General features: G+C 42.5%; 1 protein-coding gene across 3 annotated transcripts in view; it reads left to right on the top strand.

Annotated features, from left to right (window-relative positions):
- The first annotated feature begins 6,530 nt into the window (after positions 1-6,530).
- LOC148017085 (uncharacterized) overlaps positions 6,531-22,455 on the top strand; it is a 97,798-nt gene continuing 81,873 nt past the window's right edge. For 2 of the 3 annotated variants that reach the window (XM_087662523.1, XM_087662521.1), the window contains exon 1: positions 6,533-7,632. In XM_087662523.1, the coding sequence (XP_087518649.1) occupies positions 6,883-7,632 (750 nt within the window). In that variant the 5' untranslated portion in view covers positions 6,533-6,882. Of the gene's footprint in view, positions 7,633-22,455 lie in introns of all 3 variants that reach the window. The other variant, XM_087662522.1, reaches the window with a different exon arrangement.

The raw sequence follows: 22,455 nt of genomic DNA, 5'->3' as shown, positions 1-22,455 counted from the left end.
CACCTCAAATATTTCTTTAGGAACTTCAAATGCAGCAAGCCAACACACATGGTGCTCAGATTGAACACTAAAGTTCCTTGGGTTGTTCTTGTCGAATTGTAAAGCTCTATTCATCAGAGTTACACTAACTCTTTCAAGCTCTACTCCTTTGATGACCTCACTTTCATCTATTTTTATAACAAACTGCAATTTACCATCACATTCCTAAACAGACATATTGTAGTACATTACCATTGCTAAGTGCACCTTGTACAAATCTAAATAGTAATTGTTGAGTTTGGCGAACTTCACCTCATATGCATTTTTGGTCCCAACCTTTAGTGTTTCCACGCATTGAATATGCATGGGATCTCCTATGAGCTCCAAAACCTTTGTATCAAGTTGTCGTCGAGCCTATATTAACTTTGAAGGTTAAGAAAGAACCACGCTTCTATTTCTCTTCAGTACATGACCAAACCCAGCCTTCACACCTTTGAATATCTCTGAGTAAGTCATGCTAATACTAGCTCTGTCACAAATGGATTGTGCATCCACAAATGAGAACTCGTTTGACACATCTTTTAATGTGCACTCAATCACCTTTTCCTTCACAACCTTAAACTTAGGATTGCTCAAATTTTTTTCCAATGTACTTGCCTTCAGTAATCTACTAATACATGATCCAACCTCACCCTCACCTAGGTTCTCATTCTGAGCTACCTTACATGCTTTGATATGTCGCTTCCACTGGTCGTTGTTCACAATCAACTCATTGATTGGCTTCTTCTTTCATTTGCGCTCCTGTGTTAGCTTGGTGTTGATCTTTCTCAGGTCGTCCAATTATGCCTTTACCTCCTCATATGAGATACCAATGTCATGGATAGTGTCCTGCATTGAAATAATTTGATCGTTTTGTTGAAATATAGTGTCATTCATGTGTACCACTTATCCTATGAGTTGTTGTATATGAAGTTGATGTTTAGCTATCATATCATGACAATTTTTTATGGTTGCTTGGAAAGTTATAAATACTTTGAATGGTTGATCATTGAGCCGCCTAGTGTAACCGAGCAACCCATTTTCACCCTCGCACACATACTTCAACAAATTTGTGATTCTTGAGAAAGTTGGAGGTCTATTGTTTATGGGGTCAATTGGGTAGATTCCCCCATCAACCCACAAGTCCACATGTTTCAATCCCACTTGCCTGTAACTTTGCAAAACGTGAGGGTTGACACTAGTACACTGGGTTCTTTTGAATAATGGGGCGTATTCAATCCCTACCTCAATATGCAACTCCTTCTTTCATGTATTCATTTTACTATTAATAGAAACAGAGAGCCTACTTGGTTGTCACAGGAGGTAGAGTGGAGATGGATAGAGAGGCACACAAAGGTGCCAAGGGAAAGGAGGATGTAAGTAATTCACTATGTTAATGAAGGTTGCATAAACACAGAGAAGAGGTCATAATAGAGCCATGAGAGAGTATAGATATGGGGAACAATAGCTTAGAGGGTAGGGATGTCCAAAACTTTTCGTATTTTAGACATTTCTATTTTATCTCTAAAAACTTTTCCAAAAAACACAAAATTTGACCAATTGGTTTATCTTTTGACCAAAAGCTAAAATATAAAAAATTCCCAAAATATCTTAAAAAGAACTTTCAAATTTTCATTTTCCTTGTTCTCGCTTAAAAAATCAATTACCTCGTATCTACTAATCATTTTGCATTGAAAACGAAGCACCACACTCATGTAACTAACTCCTTTTTAAATATAAAATTTGGTTGAAAAAGACTTATTGAATGAGGAGAGAGAAGGAATCTGAGTATATCTTTGTAGATAATATTAAAAATGCAAAATGAGATTGCAAAAGTGGAGAGAAAAGAGGATTATTTTACTATTCTTCTCTCCTCTTTTCCTTGTTTTAAGGAGGATAGAGGGGGACTGAAAGGCCCATTTATGAGTTTTTTTTTTCCTAATGGGCATCTAACATGGCGTTGTTGCACCTCATCAGGGTGAAGACTGTCTGATTTTGATGGGTTGCCAGAATCTCATCGGCCAAACTCTCAGTTGCATGCTAACCCCCTCTTACAGGATGAGTATGCATACAACACATCTGAACATCGTATGGTCTCTAAATCTATGGAGACAATGTTGAATGATGGATAGAGAATTTCCTTTGGTGCAGTTATGGATGCTATTGATACAAATGCTGGGGGTGTGTTCTTTTTGGAAGGCCCCAATATTCTGAGGCATTGGTTTAAGTATGGATTCAAGGATTTGGGTTGTTTTGTTACACTACATCAATGTCTATCAGTACCTACTGAATGGTTCACAAGTGTTCGATCACCAAGTATTATTATTTTGGGAATGATATGGTATTTATTAGTTGTTCCACGTACTTATGTTGAGATTTTGTTCAGATGCAGGTGCTACAAAGAGAGGTAGGACTATCGCATCCCCCATGTGATTACCAATGGAAATTGTGGAGTCAACCCTTGCTCCGCCTTCGCATGTTTTGCTTGAGGATGGCGATTTTTCCAATGATTCCTTGAAGAAAAGGAAGATTTGTTCCTTTTAGGAACCTTTGAAGCGGCGGATTTTTTAATGGCATCGGCCATTTGCATGTGGTACTTGGAAATAGTCGGGCGTGTGTGGACAAAAGATAGGATGTCTCAAACTTGGCCTTCATAGCTTGCTAATAGGAAGTAAGATGTCTTATACCTTCCCTTTGTGGAATGATTGGTAGAAAGAGGCCAACAATAATGGCATCAAGCGATGCTTCACTTGTGAATGCCTTGCTTGGAAATGAAAATGATTTATGCTTAGAGAAGTGCTTTTGTTGTGCTTGGTCTTTGTTTCAATTGTGATCCATTCTTCAATATAACATTGCTATTTCTAAGTATTGTGCAAAGCAAGCAGGTGATTTCTTGCCTTTGTGTAAGGGTGAACTTTTATAAGTTAGATGCATGGAAGAGATTGTTTGTATTTCTGGCATTCTATATTGCAAATTTTATAGGCTACTTTTAGTTTTAAGTTTGATGTGAGAGAGAGAGAGAGAGAGAGAGAGAGAGAGAGAGAGAGAGAGAGAGAGAGAGAGAGCAAAACAAAAGGCGGACGGAGAGAGAAATAAGATTTATAGAGAGAATTAGAGGGGGGCGAAGAGAGATGGAGGGGAAAAATATATAGAAATGGGGGAATTTGGGGGGGGAGTGGGGCACACAAAGAGGGAGAGAGAGGAGCTCCAGATGGTGAGTTAAAATTGAATGATATTGTGGGTAGTTTATTGGTTGAAGAGATACTCAAGAAATCCATGGACCAAGGCAAAAATGGTCATGCATTGGCAACTTAAGAAGAAAGAGCCAAAAAGTAGTATAAATATAAGAACCAGGAGCATGGGTGGTTATGCAACAAATCTATGTCTAAGAAAGACATTGAATGTTTCCGTTGTGGTAAAACATATCATATTAAGAAGGGCTATTGCAAATGAAAGTGAGAGCAAAAAGATAACAAGAAGGAGGATAAGGATGTTGACAAGAAAGAAGATAAAGGAAAGGTAAAGATTGAAGAAATAAATGTAACGACTATGCACAATGATGATGTAGAATGTAAATGAATGGCAAATATTAAAGAAATAATACAATGTCTATGCATAATGATGTTGATGGTGAAGTGCTATTTACTTCTATTCTTTCTACACATATGCTAGTTGTAGTAGATTGCCAATTGGCTCAAGATTTAATAATTGATACTAGTGCATCTTTTCATATGACTCCTCATAAGGAGTGGTTCTATTCATATGATAGCACAATAGAAGTGGATCAATCCATCTTGATAATGACTATGTATGTGATATAGTTGGTGCAAGTGATGTGCAATTGGCTTTTCAAAATGGATCTATCTTTACTCTTTAGAATGTATACCATGTGCCCAAGCTTACTAAGGGCTTGATATTTACTGATCAGTTGGATCACTTGGGATACGCTGCTACTTTTGGGAGTTAGTCATGGAAAGTCCACAAGTGATCATTTGCTGTTGTTAAAGGAGTCAAATGTGGCACTTTGTATTGCCTATGTAGAGGAATGAAAATGCTATCTTATTTTGGTTACTTGTCTTCTCTTGATTTTTTTGATCTTTTTGTTTGTAAGCATTGTATATATAAAAAGCATGCATGTTCAACCCATAAGAAAAACTTAAATAGGAAAAGAAGCGAGCCACTTGACCAAGTGCACAACAATATATGTGAATCTATGCCTAAAAGTCTATAAAGGGGCATCCTATTTATCACATTCATTGATGCTTAGGCTCGAAAGTAATTTTGTTTTAGATGTAGAGCAGATGGGTGGGATCCTTTTATCTTTTGAAAGAGGTAATTCTCCATTAAATATTAAGAAACCAATTACATATTGCACACTTCTACTATAAAGGGGATTTGAAGGAAAGAAGTCGATTGATGTTCAACGACGTCCTTAGTGGTCTAATCAGCTATTCGAATAGTTATAGTACTAAAAGGGTATTCTTCCACAATTTATCCCGATTTGACAGTACCTTTTTGCTTTCTTCACATGTGCCAATAGTTTTAGACGTAATCATTAACCATGTACACTAATAAGCGTTATGCCTTAGGTATATTTTTTTACAATGGTATGGTGATAATGTAAATCATTCTTCTAAAATTGGTATGACATCATATTAAACATCATTTGACAGTTTGATCAATTTCAATCCATCATTTGATCCAACTTTCCAAAATGGATCGAAATCCCCAAAATAACAAAACTTATTCACACAAATAATTTTGCATGCTTCATGTATTTACAAATGTATGCTTTGTTTAACTTTAGTGTGCAAGGAGGAAAATCCCTCACATTATCTCCCCTAGGTTCTTTTTTACAAGGGATAATATTAAGTTTATGCGAAAATGACCAATTAGGAATTTCTTGAGATGATATGCATCTTCAAGGCCTTCCGAGGAATACTTTGCATTTTTGGTTTTGATTATTGTCTAGACTACTAGGTATCTTTGTCACTCTATGATAGTACCATCTAGGATTTATTGTTAGCATTTATGTCTCATTTCATTTACTTATTTTCATAGACAATTGTATCATTTAAGAAATAGTTATAACTAAGATTTAATATCAATATTTAGGTGTCATTTCATCTATACTACTTCTTTTTTAATTTACCAAACCTCACAAAAGAGAAACTTGAGTCCTCATGGCATGCAATGGATTTATCCCAAACTTGTTTATATTATCTCTTAAAAAAAACTTTTCTCTACTTTTTAATAGATTCATCTCTCTTTGTCTCTTTGTCTGTCTCTCTCTCCCTCCCCCATCTTGTATGTGGGCCATCTATGGAGGAATGATTCAATTAAATACACCACATATGGTTCAAACTTCACACACACACACACACACACACACACACACATCTTGCATGCAATCAAAGCATTCCAACCCTTTTTTTCTTTGTTTTTCTTCAATTTATGATATGAGATTTCGAATTCCTATGTACTAAGTTGGAGCAATTTATAACCACAAATTGTACTTGCAAGAATTAATCAAGTGCTAGTATGAGTGTGTAAAATGAAAGTGAGGATCATGCCCAATGAGTGCAAAATGTGAGTGAGGATCATATCTAGTGAGTGCAAGTTGACTACATATGGGTGTTTCACTTTAGTATTAGGTATTTCAATTGGTGTAAATGTGGTCATTACCTTTTAAACCACTGAGTAATCAATCAAAAGGTTAATCAAATGAATTTTGTAGGGCCAAAGAGAGAGAGAGAGAGAGAGAGAGAGAGAGAGAGAGAGAGAGAGAGGAGGTTTAAACAACATTGCTTTACGGGCACCCTATTGACCTGTGCGCTTGTGTAGGTCCTAGGCATGCAATGACTAGTTTATTGGTTATTTTGTAGATAGTTGTATCATTTTGACTGGAGACTTCATTAGTTCGTTTTGTTTGTTGTGTGTGTGTGTGTGTGGGTGTGCATCCATCAAGCAGTTATTCCTTTCCCAAGTAAAGCTTGTGCCTTGTTTTGCTTTTGTCCCATGTTATTGCTCTTGCTTCTCCCAAAGATGATCACCTTCGATTGATTCGGATGTCAGCTTGTAGGATGCCCCCCTTCCTTTCCATGAGAGGCTCCACGACATCCTCTAGACTTTTAAAAGGAAATGCAGCTTCTTTACTGGATATTTGAATGTCTTATGAGATAATTGTATTTGTCATGATGGGGCATCATCCTGTTTTGTGGGATGTATATTCCATTGTCGTCGTCGTCATCATCATCATCATCTTGTTTGCTAGGTGCCCATGAATCATTGGTGATATCAACCAGAGTTAAAATCCACATCTCGAGAAAAAACAAGTAAGGGCAGGTGCCAACATTGCCATGGAAAATTGAAAACCTTTTTCTCAACCTGTAAAAATAAATGATTTGGATAGCGAGTCTACATAAAGTATCGATTTTATATAAGTGAGATGCTCAAGTGGTATTTTCTTAGATCCCGGCCGGTTCAAAGAGACTAAATAACGCGAGCACGAGGCAGCTGCCGCTTTCTAAATTGACGCGCATGGGGCGTGGGGTTGGGAAAGTTGGAGAAGGAAGGGCCCGCGTTGCTGACTTGTACATTCCGCAAACTGGATGTGTGGGGCTTCGCACTTCGCAGGGTGAATTACAGGAGGCCTTACTATCCCAAGAGCTTCTCCAACATCGACATGATGCCGCAATTCTCAGCCTCAGCTCTGGCGCACGATCAGGACTCCACGGCCCAACGCAAATTTGTTGACCCCGCCACAACAGAGAGAACAGACTCTTTCTGCCATCTTCTTCCAGGCGTACATTTGGATAATGCTCCTACACATCTGGTACAGCAGATGACGTCTCTGACAGTCACATGACGTGCCATCATCACACAGAGCAGCCATTGCAGTTGTCGTCTGGTAGAGAGGACGAATTTAGTGACGCCGGTGGTTCGTATAATAATGAGGCAGAGAAAGGAGCGGCTTCCGTCCCTTTCTCAACACAATCTGGTGCAGAAGATGCTCTTTCTGACAGTCACAGGACGTGCCATCGTCACATAGAGCAGCCATTGCCGTCATCATCTTGTAGAGAGGACGAATTGACTGATGCAAGTGGCTTGTACGATAATGAGGCAGAGAAAGGAGCGTCCTCCTTTCAGAATCAGACAGAGCGGGATTTGCTGGACCTTCTACATAGAAATGACGAGTTCGATGGCGAATCACAGGAGTGTGAATCAGGGGTTAGTCCTCATCATCAGATAGCACAGTCATGGCAGTCATCATCTGGTAGAGAGCATGGCTCGACTAACGCAAGTGGCTCATTTGATGATGTGGTAGAGAAAGGAGTCTCTTTTGTTTGCAATCACGATAGAGGGCAGGAGTTGCAGGACCTTCCTCGTAACGAAGAATTCAATGGTGAGTTTCAGGAGGATGAATCAGATGTTAGTCCCTCCGCAAGTGAAGATGTAGACGATGATGTGTGTGCAGAAGAGGAACTCCCTGCAGAGATTAAAAGAGAAATGCTGGCCAGTATTTGCAAGGGTTCTGTTATGTTAACACGAGATTTCCCGGACACCGGTCACTACTCTCATGTGTATTTGGTGGGGACAGCTCACGTGTCAAAGGTGCTTTTTACTTTCAACTGTTTTCATGCACTTGGCTTGGTTTAAATATAATGCCAATACGATTATGGGTCATGCTTTTTGTTGTTCTCAGTCCTAGTTTTGCAATATGTCAATTTTGATCCATCCAGTTCATCCGATATGTTAAGTTAATAGGGAGCAAGGACGAAGCATACTTTATCAGTACAACAATAGTGTGCAACCCAGATCTGATGCCATATGACTTATAGTAGTTCACATGCAATTGATTTTCTCTTGGTGAGAAGCAGCTTTCATGATGGCCAGGGCTTAGCCAAGACAGCTACATACCGTTTACAACAGCTAATATTAGCTGTGATTGCTGTCAAAATAGCCATATGTGCAGCCAACATAGCAGTACTATCAAACTAGAGTGTGTCAGTGATCATCGAAGTTCCAAAGCTGATATATATCGGCAGACAGTATGTTGGATTAGCATAAGAGTCATCAAGTGACTTCTAGGTCTCTAAACCTATCTATACTAAGGGAATGGAGGTGCTATCCCACTCTTGGGCATCTGACAATGCTCCAGATCTTTTTGGCTTTGCTGAACCTAAAGGAGCCTTACGACCAAATGTGGATCTAACTGAAATGCCTTTCTAGACAAAGTTGCAATAACTAATGTGAATTTGTATTCTCCCAAGTCTTCCTCCTCCATCCACTTTGTATCCATTGATGAATAATTCTGAAACTTTACTAGCTAGCCGTGGGAAACTTTTCCTCTTATCTTCCTTGTTTTCTGTGCCAAAATCTGTTCTAGAACCAAAATTCCATCTACTTTTTCAACCTCAGGCTGAACCTCATTAGACATATCCCCTAGCACGTATTTCCTAAACAGTCACAAAGGACTCACGTGAAAGGCATCATGAATCTTTGAAGGTTGGGTAACGTGTCATGAATCTTTGAAGGTTGGGTAACTTGTAATGTGTATGCAACATCATTGATCTTCTCTAGCACTTGAGAAGGTCCATAATATCTTATACTTAACTTAGGTAATAGGCGATCTTTGCCCTTCAACATTTTAAGCCTTGCCTTTTCAAAATGCAAAATAACCCAATCACCCTATGCAACTCAAACTTTTTTGCTGTGATGCTGTCTTGTCTTCTTTTGCTTATAATCGGCTATTTGTGTGGTGAGCAGCCAATGCAACCAACATACGAAAAGATGTCAAAGGTCTCCTCACAATCAATACCTTACTTCTTTGGAACCCTTGTACCCTTGTATTTATTGAAAGTTCCATCAGCTTGCATTTTTTATGCGAAAGATTCACTTAGTCTCAATGACCTTCTTGGGGTCCGGACGATCCACCAAAGTCTAGGTTCCATTCCAGTCAGTGCTCTTAAGCTCCATTTCCATAGTGCTATAGAGCCTCTTGCTATGCAACTTTTGCCTTTGACTCCCACTGTTTCCTTGGGTTTATGCGCCTGTTACCATGAAATACTTGCTTGCACATCACATGCGCATCTCAACATGGCACATTTGATTATTAAATTAATCAAATGTCTCTAGCATAAGCAAAGGATCCAAAAATTTCATGTCCACGTGATAGACCTGTCAGAGTGCAGCGATGCGGAAGCGTGGGACCAAGACTGAGAGAGAGAGAACGTAGAGAGAAGAGAGAGAGATAGTGGAAGATGAAGATCTGTCGTATGAAGTGTGCTGTATACAAAGATATGCAAATATGTATACATGCGCAGTGCGTGGGACTGCATGTCTCCACCTCGACGATGCAACTTGCTGTTCACCTCGAAGTCCGCTGCAGTGTGCACGATCTCCAACCTAAAATCTGCAAATAGAGACATAATCTGCACGAATCTCCAGTCTGAAACTTGCGAACAGAAGTGGCTGGAAGACTGCAGAAGATCGGCTATAAATAGCCAAAAAATGGGCGCCGAAATATGCAGGTCGGCTGCCGACTGTCCAGGTATAGGTCGGACTGCCACGTGGCAATCCGACTGGCTGCCGACAGCCAGGATCTGATCGCTAACACCCCCTTTCAGAGCCTGGGCGGGGCAGAAGCCTGAGGAACTTGGCATGACTCCGAAGTAGAGCTTGGGGAAGCGCCTTCGTAAACAAATTTGCAAGATTGTCCTCCGTCTTGCAATACTCCACAGCGATGGTCTCATCCAGAAGCTTCTCTCTGATGATGTGGTACTGGATTTCTATGTGCTTCGTCCGGGCATGAAAAACAGGATTCCGTGCCAAGGCAATGCAACTCTCATTGTCGCATTGCAGCAAAGTAGGACGAGTCTGGGGGCAGCTAAGCTCCTCCAATAATCTCCGAAGCCACACAGCCTCACATGTGGTGGAAGACGCGGCCCGATACTCCGCCTCAGTAGGCGAAAGGGCTACCGTGGGCTGCTTCTTGCTACTCCATGAGATAACACCTGCACCCAAGGTAAAACAATAACCTGTTGTAGACCGCCTGTGGTCCACATCACCAGCCCAATCCGAGTCGCTCCAACCTGCAAGTACAAGATCTGAACCACCTGTGCTTGCTGGATAATGAATCCCTAAATCAGATGTCCCCCTCAAATACCGAAGTATCCGCTGGGCAGCCTGCCAATGCGCCGTCTGAGGTTCACTCATGAACCCCGCCAAGAGACCAACAACAAAACAAAGATCAACACGAGTGTTGAGGAGCCAAATCAATGATCCAATCAACTAACGGTAGCGGGAAGCATCCGCCATGGGAGAAGCTGAATGTGAAGTGGCCTTCCAGTTCGGATCCATAGGAGTAGAAATGTTCCGACAATCCTCCGTCGCAAAAGAAACCAAGAGCTCCTGTACATATCTCTGCTGAGAGATGAAAATCCCCCTTTGAGACTGATAAATCTCATGGCCCAAGAAGAAATGGAGTAGACCCAAATCTGTCATCTCGAACGTCTGATGTAAAGCTGCCTTCGTCTCTTTGACCTTCTGTGCATGATCACCTGTGACAATCAAATCATCAACATACAACACAAAAAGCACACAACCAGCCTCGGAAGTGTGTACATAAAGCTGCGGATCTACCTTGGAATGCTGATATCCCAACTGCGACTGAAGGAACGAATCAATCTTTTCGTTCCATACACGCGGAGCCTGCTTGAGGCCATACAAGGCCTTCTTCAACCTGTAGACTTTCCCATCTGAAGATCCAAAGCCAGGAGGCTGCTCGACATAGATCTCCTTCTTCAAATCACCATTGAGGAAGGCTGACTTCACATCCAACTGGTAGTCAGGCCATCTCCTATGGCCAGCCAAGGCAAGAATAGCTCGAATAGTCGCCATATGAGTAGTGGGGGCAAAAGTGTCATGACAATCAATCCCTGGGCGCTGTGCAAAACCTTTAGCAACAAGGTGAGCCTTGTGCTTGTCCAAAGAACTATTGCTAAGGTACTTGGTCTTGAAGACCCATTTGACGCCAATCACCTTCTTATTCGAGGGCGAGGCACGAGAGACCAAGTGCCATTCCTCTCAATAGCCTCCAACTCGGCTTCCATAGCTTTCTTTCATGGTGCGGACTGTAAAGCCTCCTTCACGGAGGTGGGCTCTCGATCCTGCATAATACGGGTCATCAAACAATAGTTAGAGCAAACAAGCTCCGTAGAATGTGCCTGGTGCCTCCGTGACCGTCGCGGACCATCCTGCGGTCCCCACTCCTCAGGGATCCCCTTGATCCTTGAATCACGAAGTGTGTCACGGGCCCAACGAGGAGGCCGGACCTCTCCTCGTCTCTCTCCATTAGCTGAAGACTCTGGGATATCCACCGGTGGTAACTCCTCGGGGGTGACCGGTGGAATAGTAGACTCTGTATCGGAAACAGAATCTGAATCAAAAGGCGCAGGCTCCAAAGGAACTGTCTCGGGAGCCCAACTCTCCCCTGGATCTCCAAGAACGGGATGCTCCTCACCCACTGCTATGGCCGGAACCTCCACGAACCGCACATCTCGACTGGTGTACACATCGTGCTTGACAGGATCATATAAACGATAGCCTTGGGACTGAGAGCTGTAGCCAACAAACACCTGTCTTCGGGAAGCTGCTTCAAATTTATCACGATGAGCCTTCGGAATGTGAACATAGGCATCACACCCAAAAACCCCAAAATAAGAAACATCGGGCTTAGTTCCAAAGTAAGCCTCAAAAGGTATCATCCTATCAATGGCCGAAGTGGGGGATGGTTAAGGATGTGAACTGCAATAGCCATAGCCTCGGCTTGCAGAAATTGAGGTGTCTGTCGGTGCTCCATCATGGTGCGCGCCATCTCGATCACACTTTGGTTCTTCCGTTCAAGAATGCCATTTTCTTGAGGAGTGTTGGTGTTAGCAAACTCCTGGTGAATACCTTTATCTACACAGAAACGAGCAAACTCATTAGAAACAAATTCACCACCCTTGTCGGATCGCAAGGTCTTCAATTGCCGGCCGGATCGGTTCTCCTCAAAGAGAAGCCAATCCTTGAAGTGGGAGAAAGCTTCCGACTTCAATGCCAAGAAATAGGCCCAAGTCATCCTGCTGTAGTCATCTACGATCAACATGAAGTACGAGCTTCCTCTCAAGGACTCGTTCCTCATAGGGCCACAAAGATCCGTAGATACAAGCTCCATCGGTGAAGTAGACCGCCGCGAAGCTTTGTTGGGAATCGCATCCCTATGCTGTTTCCCACGAATGCAGGAGACGCATGGCTGCTGGCTCACCACTATGTCCGGCAACCCTCGAACAAGCTGTCCACGTGACGCCCTACGAAGATAATCATAGTTGAGGTGACCAAACCGAGCATGCCATAGCTTTGACTGTTTGAGAGGTAAGAAGAAGAGTAGGGAGGGTGGTAGAAGACGTCAATTTGTAGATGCCGTTCTCCTCATATCCTGATGAGAGAACCTTCCTTGACCCACGATCAAGGACTCGCACCGAATCACTGTCAAACTCCACCAAAAGTCCAAGTGAACAAATCTTATGAACCGAAAGTAGATAATACCCTAAACCTGGCACATGCAAGACCTCTGAGGTATGGGTACCACCACGTCCATTTGGAATAAGCTGCATCTCACCCCGTCCTGCAATAGACACCAAAGAGCTATCTCCGATGAGAATCTGCCCACGCGAAGGTCGCAACTGGGCAACACCAATTGATGACAACACCAATTGATGAAGGAGTCATGTGCCGGGAGGCACCACTGTCAATGATTCACTCTCGAGCCTGGGGAGCTGTCATCGCAGTATCAGAAGCATTCGGTGTAGAGTCCTCAATGACAGCTAGATGAAGAAACGCAGCTGATGAGGGTGCAGCCACCGCTCCAGAATCCTTTGTGTCCTTCTTCTCTTTGTCAGGGCAATCCTTCTTTCAATGGCCGGTCTTTCCTCAAATATGGCATGTGGATTCTTTGTCCTTGTCCTTCTTTGACTTGTTGCCCTCCTTCTTCTTCTTTTGGTCCTTTCCTTTCTTCTGAGAGGCTTGACCTGTCAAGGCTTTTGACTTGGAAGCATGCTGTCCCTTCAGTTGTTCCTCTTGGTCCAAGACCATAGGAACCAGCTCTTCCCACCGAAGAGTAGACTCACGCCCCGAAGCAATAAGGGCGGAGTAGAAAGCACCAAACCGTGGCGGCAACGGGACAAAAGTGTGATCTCCATGTCTTCGGAGGAAATCGGCTTCCGTGCATTCTGAACCTGCATCTAAAGCTGTCTACTTGTTGATGTGCTCCCGCAACGAAGAAGACTTGTTCACGGACAAGGTCCGCGTCTGCACCTCCAAAGAAACCCGCTTCATAAGGGTCATCTGGTTATACATTTGATCAAGCTCCAGCCATATCTCCCGAGCCACCGTCAAGTGCTCGATGTGGGCTATCACGGCTGTAGTACAAGACAGAAAAAGAAAAGAACGAATTCGGGCATTCAGTTTGTCCCAGTGAGACTATGCCTTGGCCAACTCCGCACGAGCATCGGAAGAGAGTTTGGACTCATCTCTCACCGAGGGCCGGTCGATCTCCTCCTGTACAAGCTCCGCCAAATCGTAGGACTCAAGGATGGCCAACATCATCACGCGCCAGATGTGGTAATTGTCGCCATCAAGCTTTTGATCTGCGGGAAGAGCCGGTAAGACAAGCACCTTCCGGTCCATGATCGTCTGGAACTCCAAGTCAATCTCTGTAGACATCTTCACCTGTAATGCCTTCACAAAAGCAGTCCCCTCTGACTGTGAAAACGTAGCCTGCTAGGGCTCTTTCTTCCGCGTCCCGAACCTTCTTCACCCGCCGGAGGCGATGAAAAAGCAAAACCTGCACTTGAAGACTGAAAACTCAGCCTTCCTCCTCTTCAAACAGCAATAAACAGCAGCAAATCCACCAACCGGACTCCTTTCCCGCGTGCCCACGCTCGCTTCAGCCTTGTTCCGATGCGCAGCCCTCCCGCTCGCCCTCGAACGCTGGAAAGGCAGCCTTGTGTCGCGATGGAATCTCCTCTTTAGGTTGGTTCTTCACTCAGTCAGCCCTTCTACACTGCTCTGATACCATGTCAGAGTGCAGCGATGCGGAAGCATGGGACCAAGACTGAGAGAGAGAGAATGCAGAGAGAAGAGAGAGAGACAGTGGAAGAAGAAGATCTGCAGTATAAAGTGTGCTGTATAAAAAGATATGCAGATATGTACATGGGTGCAGTGCGCGGGACTGCGTGTCTCCACCTCGATGATGCAACCTGCTGTTCACCTCGAAGTCCGCTGCAGTCTATACGATCTCCAACCTGAAATCTGCAAACAGAGACGTAATCTGCACGAATCTCCAGCCTGAAACCTGCGAACAGAAGTGGCTGGAAGACTGCAGAAGATCGGCTATAAATAGCTAGAAAATGGGCGTCAAAATATGCAGGTCGGCTGCATTAAATGCCCGACTGTCTAGGTACAGGTCGGACTGCCACGTGGCAGTCCGACTGGCTGCCGACAGCAAGGATCTGATTGCTAACAAGGCCTCCCCCTTGAAGTCCTTGCAATCATCCTCGATTGCACTTGTAATGTGCCAAAGCAAAAGTATATTGCATTGGAATTTCCATGAGGCATTATAGTCAACACAACATTGGCCATTGCTGTTTTACTATGCCACATGCCCAACACTTGCTGAAAATTTTTAGCCAATATAAACATAGCATAAAATTGAAAAATGGTCCAAAATTGTTGCTAGAAACCCATCGGATGCACATCCATTTCTCATGTTTCTCAATTGTTTTGACTAAGCAACCATAGTAAAGCATAATTGAGTAGAGCATAAACCACGGCTAAATTGTCAATGGCATTCATTAAACATGTTACCATCCATAAAACCAGCTGAAAACCATTGATACTTGAGCATAAACTGAACATAATCTGATCTGAAAACTGATCGCAAATTGATCTCAAGCTGATTTCAAGCTGGTCTCAGACAGAATGCAAATGTGTAGTTTTAGAAATGTGGTAAAAACCATATTCACTAGCAGACATTTCATTGTGACTAGTATATTGAGTAGTGACCTCATGGCAAACATATTGTCAGCACAGTACCTTGGATGTATGTTGAATATCCTTGCTCATTTGAACTTGACTAAGCTCAAACTGAAGTTGACTCTAGCATCTAGGTAAAGCTGCAATAGCTGAGGATGGTCTACCAAGTCATTCTCTTCCATCCACTTAGCATCCATTGGTGAATAGTTTTGAAAGTTCACCAAATATCTTTTAGAAACTTTATCTCTAATATTTCTTTCCTTATGTGCCAAAATTTGCTCAGGTACCGATATCTCATCCAACTCCTCAACCTTAGGCAAAATTTCAGTAGATACATCCTTTGGTAAATCACCATGAAAAGGCCTCAACAAGCTCACATGAAAGGCATTGTGTATCTGCCAATGTGGAGGTAATTTCAGCCAATAAGCGACATTGCTAATCCTTTTCAACACTTGGAAAGGTCCATAATGAAACTAGCCTTCCTTCTCGGATAGAGTGGTAGTTCTTAATCAAGCACTTAATTACAACACTTGATTGCTCCTTGAATTTCACCCAAGACTTGCTCTAATTGGATTGCAAAAGGCCAAATGTTGCCCCAAATTCACAATGGATGGGTTGGCATCTGAATTCCTTAATAATTCTATAAATTTCAGGTGCTGAATTTAGTGTACAATGCCTTCTACTAATGGCTTGGGTCTCGAGGTGGTTGCTAAGCAGAATTCTTTATGTTGTCTACCAAATTAGGTTGGGATCTGCTCCAAATGGCTGAGATTAGCTGAGATCTTTTGAGAATTGTCTGAAGGAGGTGTGAGAATGCTAGAGAGGGAGAAAATTCAGAGATTTCTTACGCAGAAATCCTCCAATCTGCTTGCTACCCCTTTCAATCAGCAAGAAAAGCAGTCGCCAGCCCCTAATGGGCCTTTTCTTGCTGTGGGCTCCCTATTGATGGCTACAGACAGTTGTTACTTGTTGTAATCTGCTGTTTTTGGCTCAAAAAATGGACCAGCAGCCTTCTCTCTCTTCTCTTCAGCTTAAAATGAATCTGAATGGCCGAGACCAGCCCTCAAAAACGTTTTCTTAGTTTGTATGAGTATTTTTGCCAAGTGGCAATCTTCTAAACCCAAATTTTAGCATCATCTAGCTATTAAATTAATTCTTAGAATTAAATAATTTTGAAAATGAATTTTAGCCCTTTTGACCCTGCCCAAAATTAAATGTGTGCAAAGAAACTACTAGGGTTTTCATTGAGGAAACCAGAGTGTACAACTATGATAGCAACACAAACATATAGACAATGACGTGCAAAACTCAAACCCTAAATGCAAAATGCAAAACACAAAACTCAGAAATGCAAAAACACAAACACAAACAGAGAGAGAAGGAGAACTTTGAAGTGAATGAATCAATGCAGTAAATGAATGTACGAGTGTACAGAGTGCTCAAGGGTAGAGTGGTGAGTGTTAGTGTGATGTCCATCGAAGACAGATCCTGAGTGCTGTAACTGCCAGTCGGAGTGTGTTGGAGGGTATAGAAGACCAAAATGCAGATCATCAGAAGCAGTAGGATGCTTAAGGATAACAATGGAGATGTATGAGGATACCGACGATGGCTGAAATTGCCAAACGCAGCAGAAGAGGTGTTAGCTAGGGCTAGTGATGGCTATCTGGGGTCAAATGCAGTAGTGGAAGAAGTGCCAAGTAGTAGGCGGTAGCTAGAAGGGCAATCGCTAGGGGCTAGAGTAGCAAATGGAGTGGTGGTAGCAGCCATAAAGGTTGGAGAGCCATGTAGGTGGTAGCTAGAAGGGCAGTCGCTAGGGCCTAGAGCAGCAAATGGAGTGGTGGTAGCAGTCACAAAGGTTGGGACAACCACATGGAGGAAGGCTAATGGCGAAGATTTTCACATGAACGTAAAAACCTTGCATAGAAGGGATGAAGATTGAATGGGGGTAGCTTGTCTATTTATAGATGTGGATGGAGCCTCCCAAATTAGGGTTTTGTAGAAACACTCTCAAACTGTGCATTAATTTTTCGTTTTCATTAAATAAGCATGTTTTGGGTTGTTTAAGAGGCTAATTAGCATGACATATATTTTTTAGCTCAATACCCCCTCTTAGGCATAAAACAGGGATAGAAAGGAAGGCCAATCCAGGTTTTACCCAAGGCGGCCCACCCCAAAGCAGCCAGGGCATCGGACAAAGGGTGCATGGTGGTTGCCCAATGGTCTACTAAGACTACAGAGGTAATGGATATCTTACCAAGGCAGTCTAAGTAGTCACCTTAGAGAGGACAAGGCATTAGAGAAAGGGTGCACGTCGATTGCCCAATGGCTTACTAAGTCCTGCAAAGGCAGATACGAGATGTAACAGATGGACATTGTGAAGTGGAAAGCAAAAGCCAGAAAAAAGGAGGAAGAATCATGCTCTGCAGCATGTTGCATATTGCTCCGAAAAAAAAATTCATTCATCTTTGCAAAAATCTAAAATAATGAAAATATTTCAAGCAATGAGAGGAAATCAAATACCCCAATCTATAATGGTTTTCAAGATACAATGCCAAGGGCTAAGATTTCCTACATTGAAGCCATCACTAATTAATGTAATGCAAAGGAGAAGGTACAATAGGGGGAAAAAGGTCGATGTTGAAGACAAGTGCCGAAACCTAGAGAATATAAAGAGGGGTAGCAATCCCCTCTCAATCGTGGATGTCAATGCTGAAGGAGAAAGAGGAGCTAGATGTTGGTCTTTGTATGGTGCCGAGAACCATGGTGTGAGGAAGCATCCCAACTGGAAGAACAAGATAGAAGTCACCACCATGATAGCATGTTGCACGATCCGCCTCCGGAGGGGAAGCCTCCTGTTGCTAGAAGAGCAAAACTCCTAGAATGATGAAACCATGAATGAATCGGCGGGCATCCCAAGTCTCTAGCCCAAGTAGGACCAATGCAAACTTGCATGTTAGCCCTGCACTATAAACAAAACCATAAAAAAGAGACGAAGATTAGCAAGTGTAGAGGTCAGTAGCGAGATGCTCCAAAAAACAAAACAAAACAGAAATGAAAAGGTAACTGAATGAATAATGTAATGATGTAAATGTGTATGTGTGTGTGAGTAAATGCAGGGGAAGGCTGAAGAATGAATCATATGGGCTCAACTCAATAGCCTAAAGGCCTAAGAGTGCGAAAATGGAGTGAATCTAAGGACGTGGCAACCATTGCATATGCCCATTAGTAGGGCTCTGCCAATGAAATGTTGGATGGGGTGGTGAGGTAGTCCTAGATGGAGGTGAGTGTAAAGTGGATATGTAAAGTGCAATGGGATCGGTACTGGCAGACCAATCAGCTAATTCTTCAAGAGTAGTGAAAGATATAGGTTGCTGAGGCTGTCCCTGTGCCACATGTCCAGTAGCCATTGGGGTAGATGAGTAAAGGATCAATCTGTTTCATAGCAAGGGGTCCAGATTCTAGCAAAAAAGGAGGATCTTTTGAAGGAAAGGAAAAAAAATGGAAGAATCACAATCATCTCATTCGACAATCCTAGCATAGCTAGGGAGCATGAAGGTACAAATCAATGAACTCACAAGGGAAAAAGAGACCATGATTGTGAACCAAGAAAATAAGTTGCATCTTGAGGAATCATATAAGAGCACACATCCTTAACAATATAGCTTGACCTTTGGCAGTGTGTGTAGAACCTATTTTGCTTAGAGAGTTGTTGCCAAATGGGTTTTGTTTCTTTGGTTCCTTTTGAGGAAGAGGCATCACCCTTTGATTGGCTTGCCTTTGCATCTTGCAAGTTTTTGCCACTGTTGGTTTTTCTCCCGAAGAAGAGGCAACCAATCCCTCTGCTTAGAGTAAGGATGTGCAGAGTCTTTCTTGTGGACTCGATCATGCAGTTGTGCATAACGCAAGAATTGACACTCAAACTCATAGAAGGTCGGCAATCTAGGTAGTAAGATAATGTGTTGGATAAAATGGAAGTATTTATTGGGCAACTTGTTCAAGAAGAACGTGATTTGATAGTCGTTTGACTTTGGGGACCCAGTAACGGCAAACTCGACGAGTAACCGTTGATATTTGGCCAACTTGACTTACAAATCATCTCCTTTCTTAATGGAAAACTCCTAAATCGAGATTGATACATTGAGTGCGATCTCGTGCCGCATAGCAGTCAATGAGATGACTCCAACGCTCATATGCAAGGGGAAAATGCTATAACTAAGAGTGGAACTCAGGAATCAACCAATGCATTAACTTAACATTGGCTGTGGCGTTGCGGGTTCTCCATTGATGGATGAGATTAGGGTGAGCTAATCGAGGGGCTTGGCATGGGCTCTAGACCAATAATGAGATCCCAAAGTCCTTGACATTCAAGCACTTGTTGCATGAAGTTCAACCAAGTGGTGAAATTTGACTCGTTAAGATGAGTCTTATCCGTGAAGGCATTTTTGGGTGTTGCAACATGAGTTGTAGTGCTAGGAGATGGATAAGGTGTGTAATGGGGTAAGTGTGGATAGGGAGGGGGAGTGGAGTACACTAGATAAGTAACCCTAGAGTGCCCACCAAGCATACGAGAAATGTGCACAGTGGATCCAAATGTGGGCATGGTAACCACCTGAGAAGCCCATGGTGGAGGGATAGGGACACTTGGAGTAGAGGATGGGAGTCCCTGTGTAGGAGTGACCCAAGGAATGTGAGATGATACACCATAAGTAGAGGATGGAAATCACTACGTCTAAGAGGTCAAAGAAGATGGGTGAGTGGAGGTAGTGAGGGGATGCCCATAACCACCGTCGTAGTGGGAAATGATGTGCGTACAGATGGAAAGGGTAGCATTTCCCCTAATGATGTACGGTGCTGTGAAGGGGTAGGAAAGCGTCAGTATGGAACTGAGAATGAGAATGTGCTAGGAGTGGAAATGGAGGTTTCAACTCCTAGTGTGGAGGATGTGGATGTGGAGTATAATCCAAGGGTTTGGAACGAAGCAGTGAGGAAATGGAGATGTGGGCTAGAAGAGGTGGTGGGATGGGAGGGATTTGAGAAGAGTGGCTTACATGCTCAAATGAAACAGAAGGTGTAGATGTACTTGATGAAGGATGCGTGCTTTGAGAGCCCCCTCTATTGACGTTTACATACAAAAAATCATCCGGATCCTACACAACAAAAGGAGAAACATTAGAGGATTTTGATTCATATGACTCAAAGGGGTTATACAAACTTGACATTGGGCCTCTCAGAAATGAAGAAGATGGGTCGCTAATCGTCCTAAATGCCGTATGTCCTCCATGATTGGAGAGGTGGCCAATCTCACCAATTGGTCCGGATGGTGTAGCAACACTAGTAGGATGGGTGTAAGATCGACTATACGTGATGCACAAGTACTCTTCAAACTCCTCCTCTATCATGAGACTGAAATCTGGAATAGGAGAAAACAAAGAAGGTGAAGGTGAAGGTGGGGTGTCGTCTTTCTCGTGGAGTCGATAGTACCTCCCTAGGGCCTCCAATGAATGGAGAAGCTTGATAAGACATCATGGGGTCTTAAGAAGAAGGTGACTTAGACATTGTAATTTGGTTACGAGTCGTTCGTGTGCCTTTCATAAAACTTAGCACTCCACAATATATTCGTAGGATACTCTTTATAAAAGCACTGGCTCTAATATCATATGAAGAAATTGCTAGGGTTTGCACTAAGGAAACAAAGAGTGTACAGCCATGATAGAAACACAAAGACATAGATAATGACATGCAAAACTCAAATGCAAAACTCTAAATGTAAAACTCAAAAATGCAAAAACACAAACACAAACACAAACAAAGAGAGAAGAACTCTGAAGTCAATGAATCATTGCAGTGAATGAATATAAGAGTGTATAGAATGCTCAAGGGAAGCGTATTAAGTGTTAGAGTGTGACGTCCATTGAAGATGGATCCAGAGTGTTGTAACCACCAATCAGAGTGTGTTGGAGGGTGAAGAAGATCAAAATGCAGATCACCAAAAGTAGTAGGATGCTTGGGGACAGCAGTGGAGATGCATGAGGATGTTGGCGATGGCTGAAATTGCCAAATGCAATAGAAGAGGTGTTGACTAGGGTTGGTGATGGCTGTCTGGGGCCAAACACAGTAGTGGAAGAAGCACTAGGTAGTAGGCGGCAGCTAGAAGGGCAGTTGCTAGGGGGTGGAGCAGCATACGAAGTGGTGGAAGCGTCACAAAGGTTGGACAGCTATGTGGAGGAAGGTTGAAGCGAAGATCTCTATGTTAACGCGAAAAACTTGCATAGAAGGGATGAAGACTGAATGGGGACAACTTGTCTATTTATAGATGCGGATGGACCCTCCCAAATTAGGGTTTTACAGAAACTCTTTTGAACCATGTACCGATTTTGTGTTTTTCATTAAATAAGCATGTTTTGGGGCTGCTTAAGAGGCTAATCAGCATGGAATGCATTTCTTAGCTCAACAATGTGTCCATCCATAATTAAATTGGCTAGGCCATTTGCAACCTGGAATGGTCCCCAACCTCTATTGACCTTTAGACTGACATTAGTTAATTAATTAATGCTAGTCCCTAGTGTCACCATTTACACTTATTGGCCAAACAATTGTCGTGGGGTCAAAACTAACACCAACTAACCCATCCCAAAATTTCATGGTCACGAGGATGCAAGATTTTGAGATGCCTTAATCTTGTTGATGACATTTGATGAAGTTATTAATCAAATGTGTAAGGTTGTTTAGCACATGTGATGCACATGGCAGTTATTTCATGATAACAGGCCAAAGATCTCGAGGATGCAATGTGTGTCAAAGGCAAAAGTTGTGATAAGTTATGCTAGCTGGGCTTTGGGGGTCAGTTGGTGTCAGTTTTAACCTTGGGACAATTATTTGGGCAATAAGTGTCAGTAGTGGCACTAGGGATTAGCTTTAATTGACTAATTAATGTTAGTCTAAGGGTCAACAGAGGTTGGGGGCCACTCTAGGTTATAAATGACCTAGCCAATTTAATTATGGATAGGTATATTTAATTTTGGGCAAGGTTAGAAGGGCTAAAATTGATTTTTAGGATTATTTAATTCTAAAAATTAATTAAATGGCTGGATAATGCTGAAAAATGGGTTTAGAAGGTTGCCACTTGGCAAAAATGCCTATGCAAATTGAGAAAACGTTTTTGGGGTCTGGCACAGTTGTCAGGTACGATATGATAAAATACGGTACTAAATGGTACCTTAAGATTTTATAAGGTACGGTACGATATTAGTACGAAAAAAAAACTTGATTATTTTGGACTAAAGATAATAGAATAGATATTTCAAGTCTAAATAGCAATGCTATTAGAGTATATAAGATGAATACTTGAGGGTAAGATGC

The sequence above is a fragment of the Lygodium microphyllum genome, chromosome 22 (assembly GCF_053477565.2).
Source record: "Lygodium microphyllum isolate KBCC chromosome 22, Lygodium_microphyllum_v1.1.10, whole genome shotgun sequence".
NCBI lineage: Eukaryota > Viridiplantae > Streptophyta > Polypodiopsida > Schizaeales > Lygodiaceae > Lygodium > Lygodium microphyllum.
Note: the sequence above shows the minus strand (reverse complement) of the source record. Positions and strands in the feature narration are given on the sequence as shown.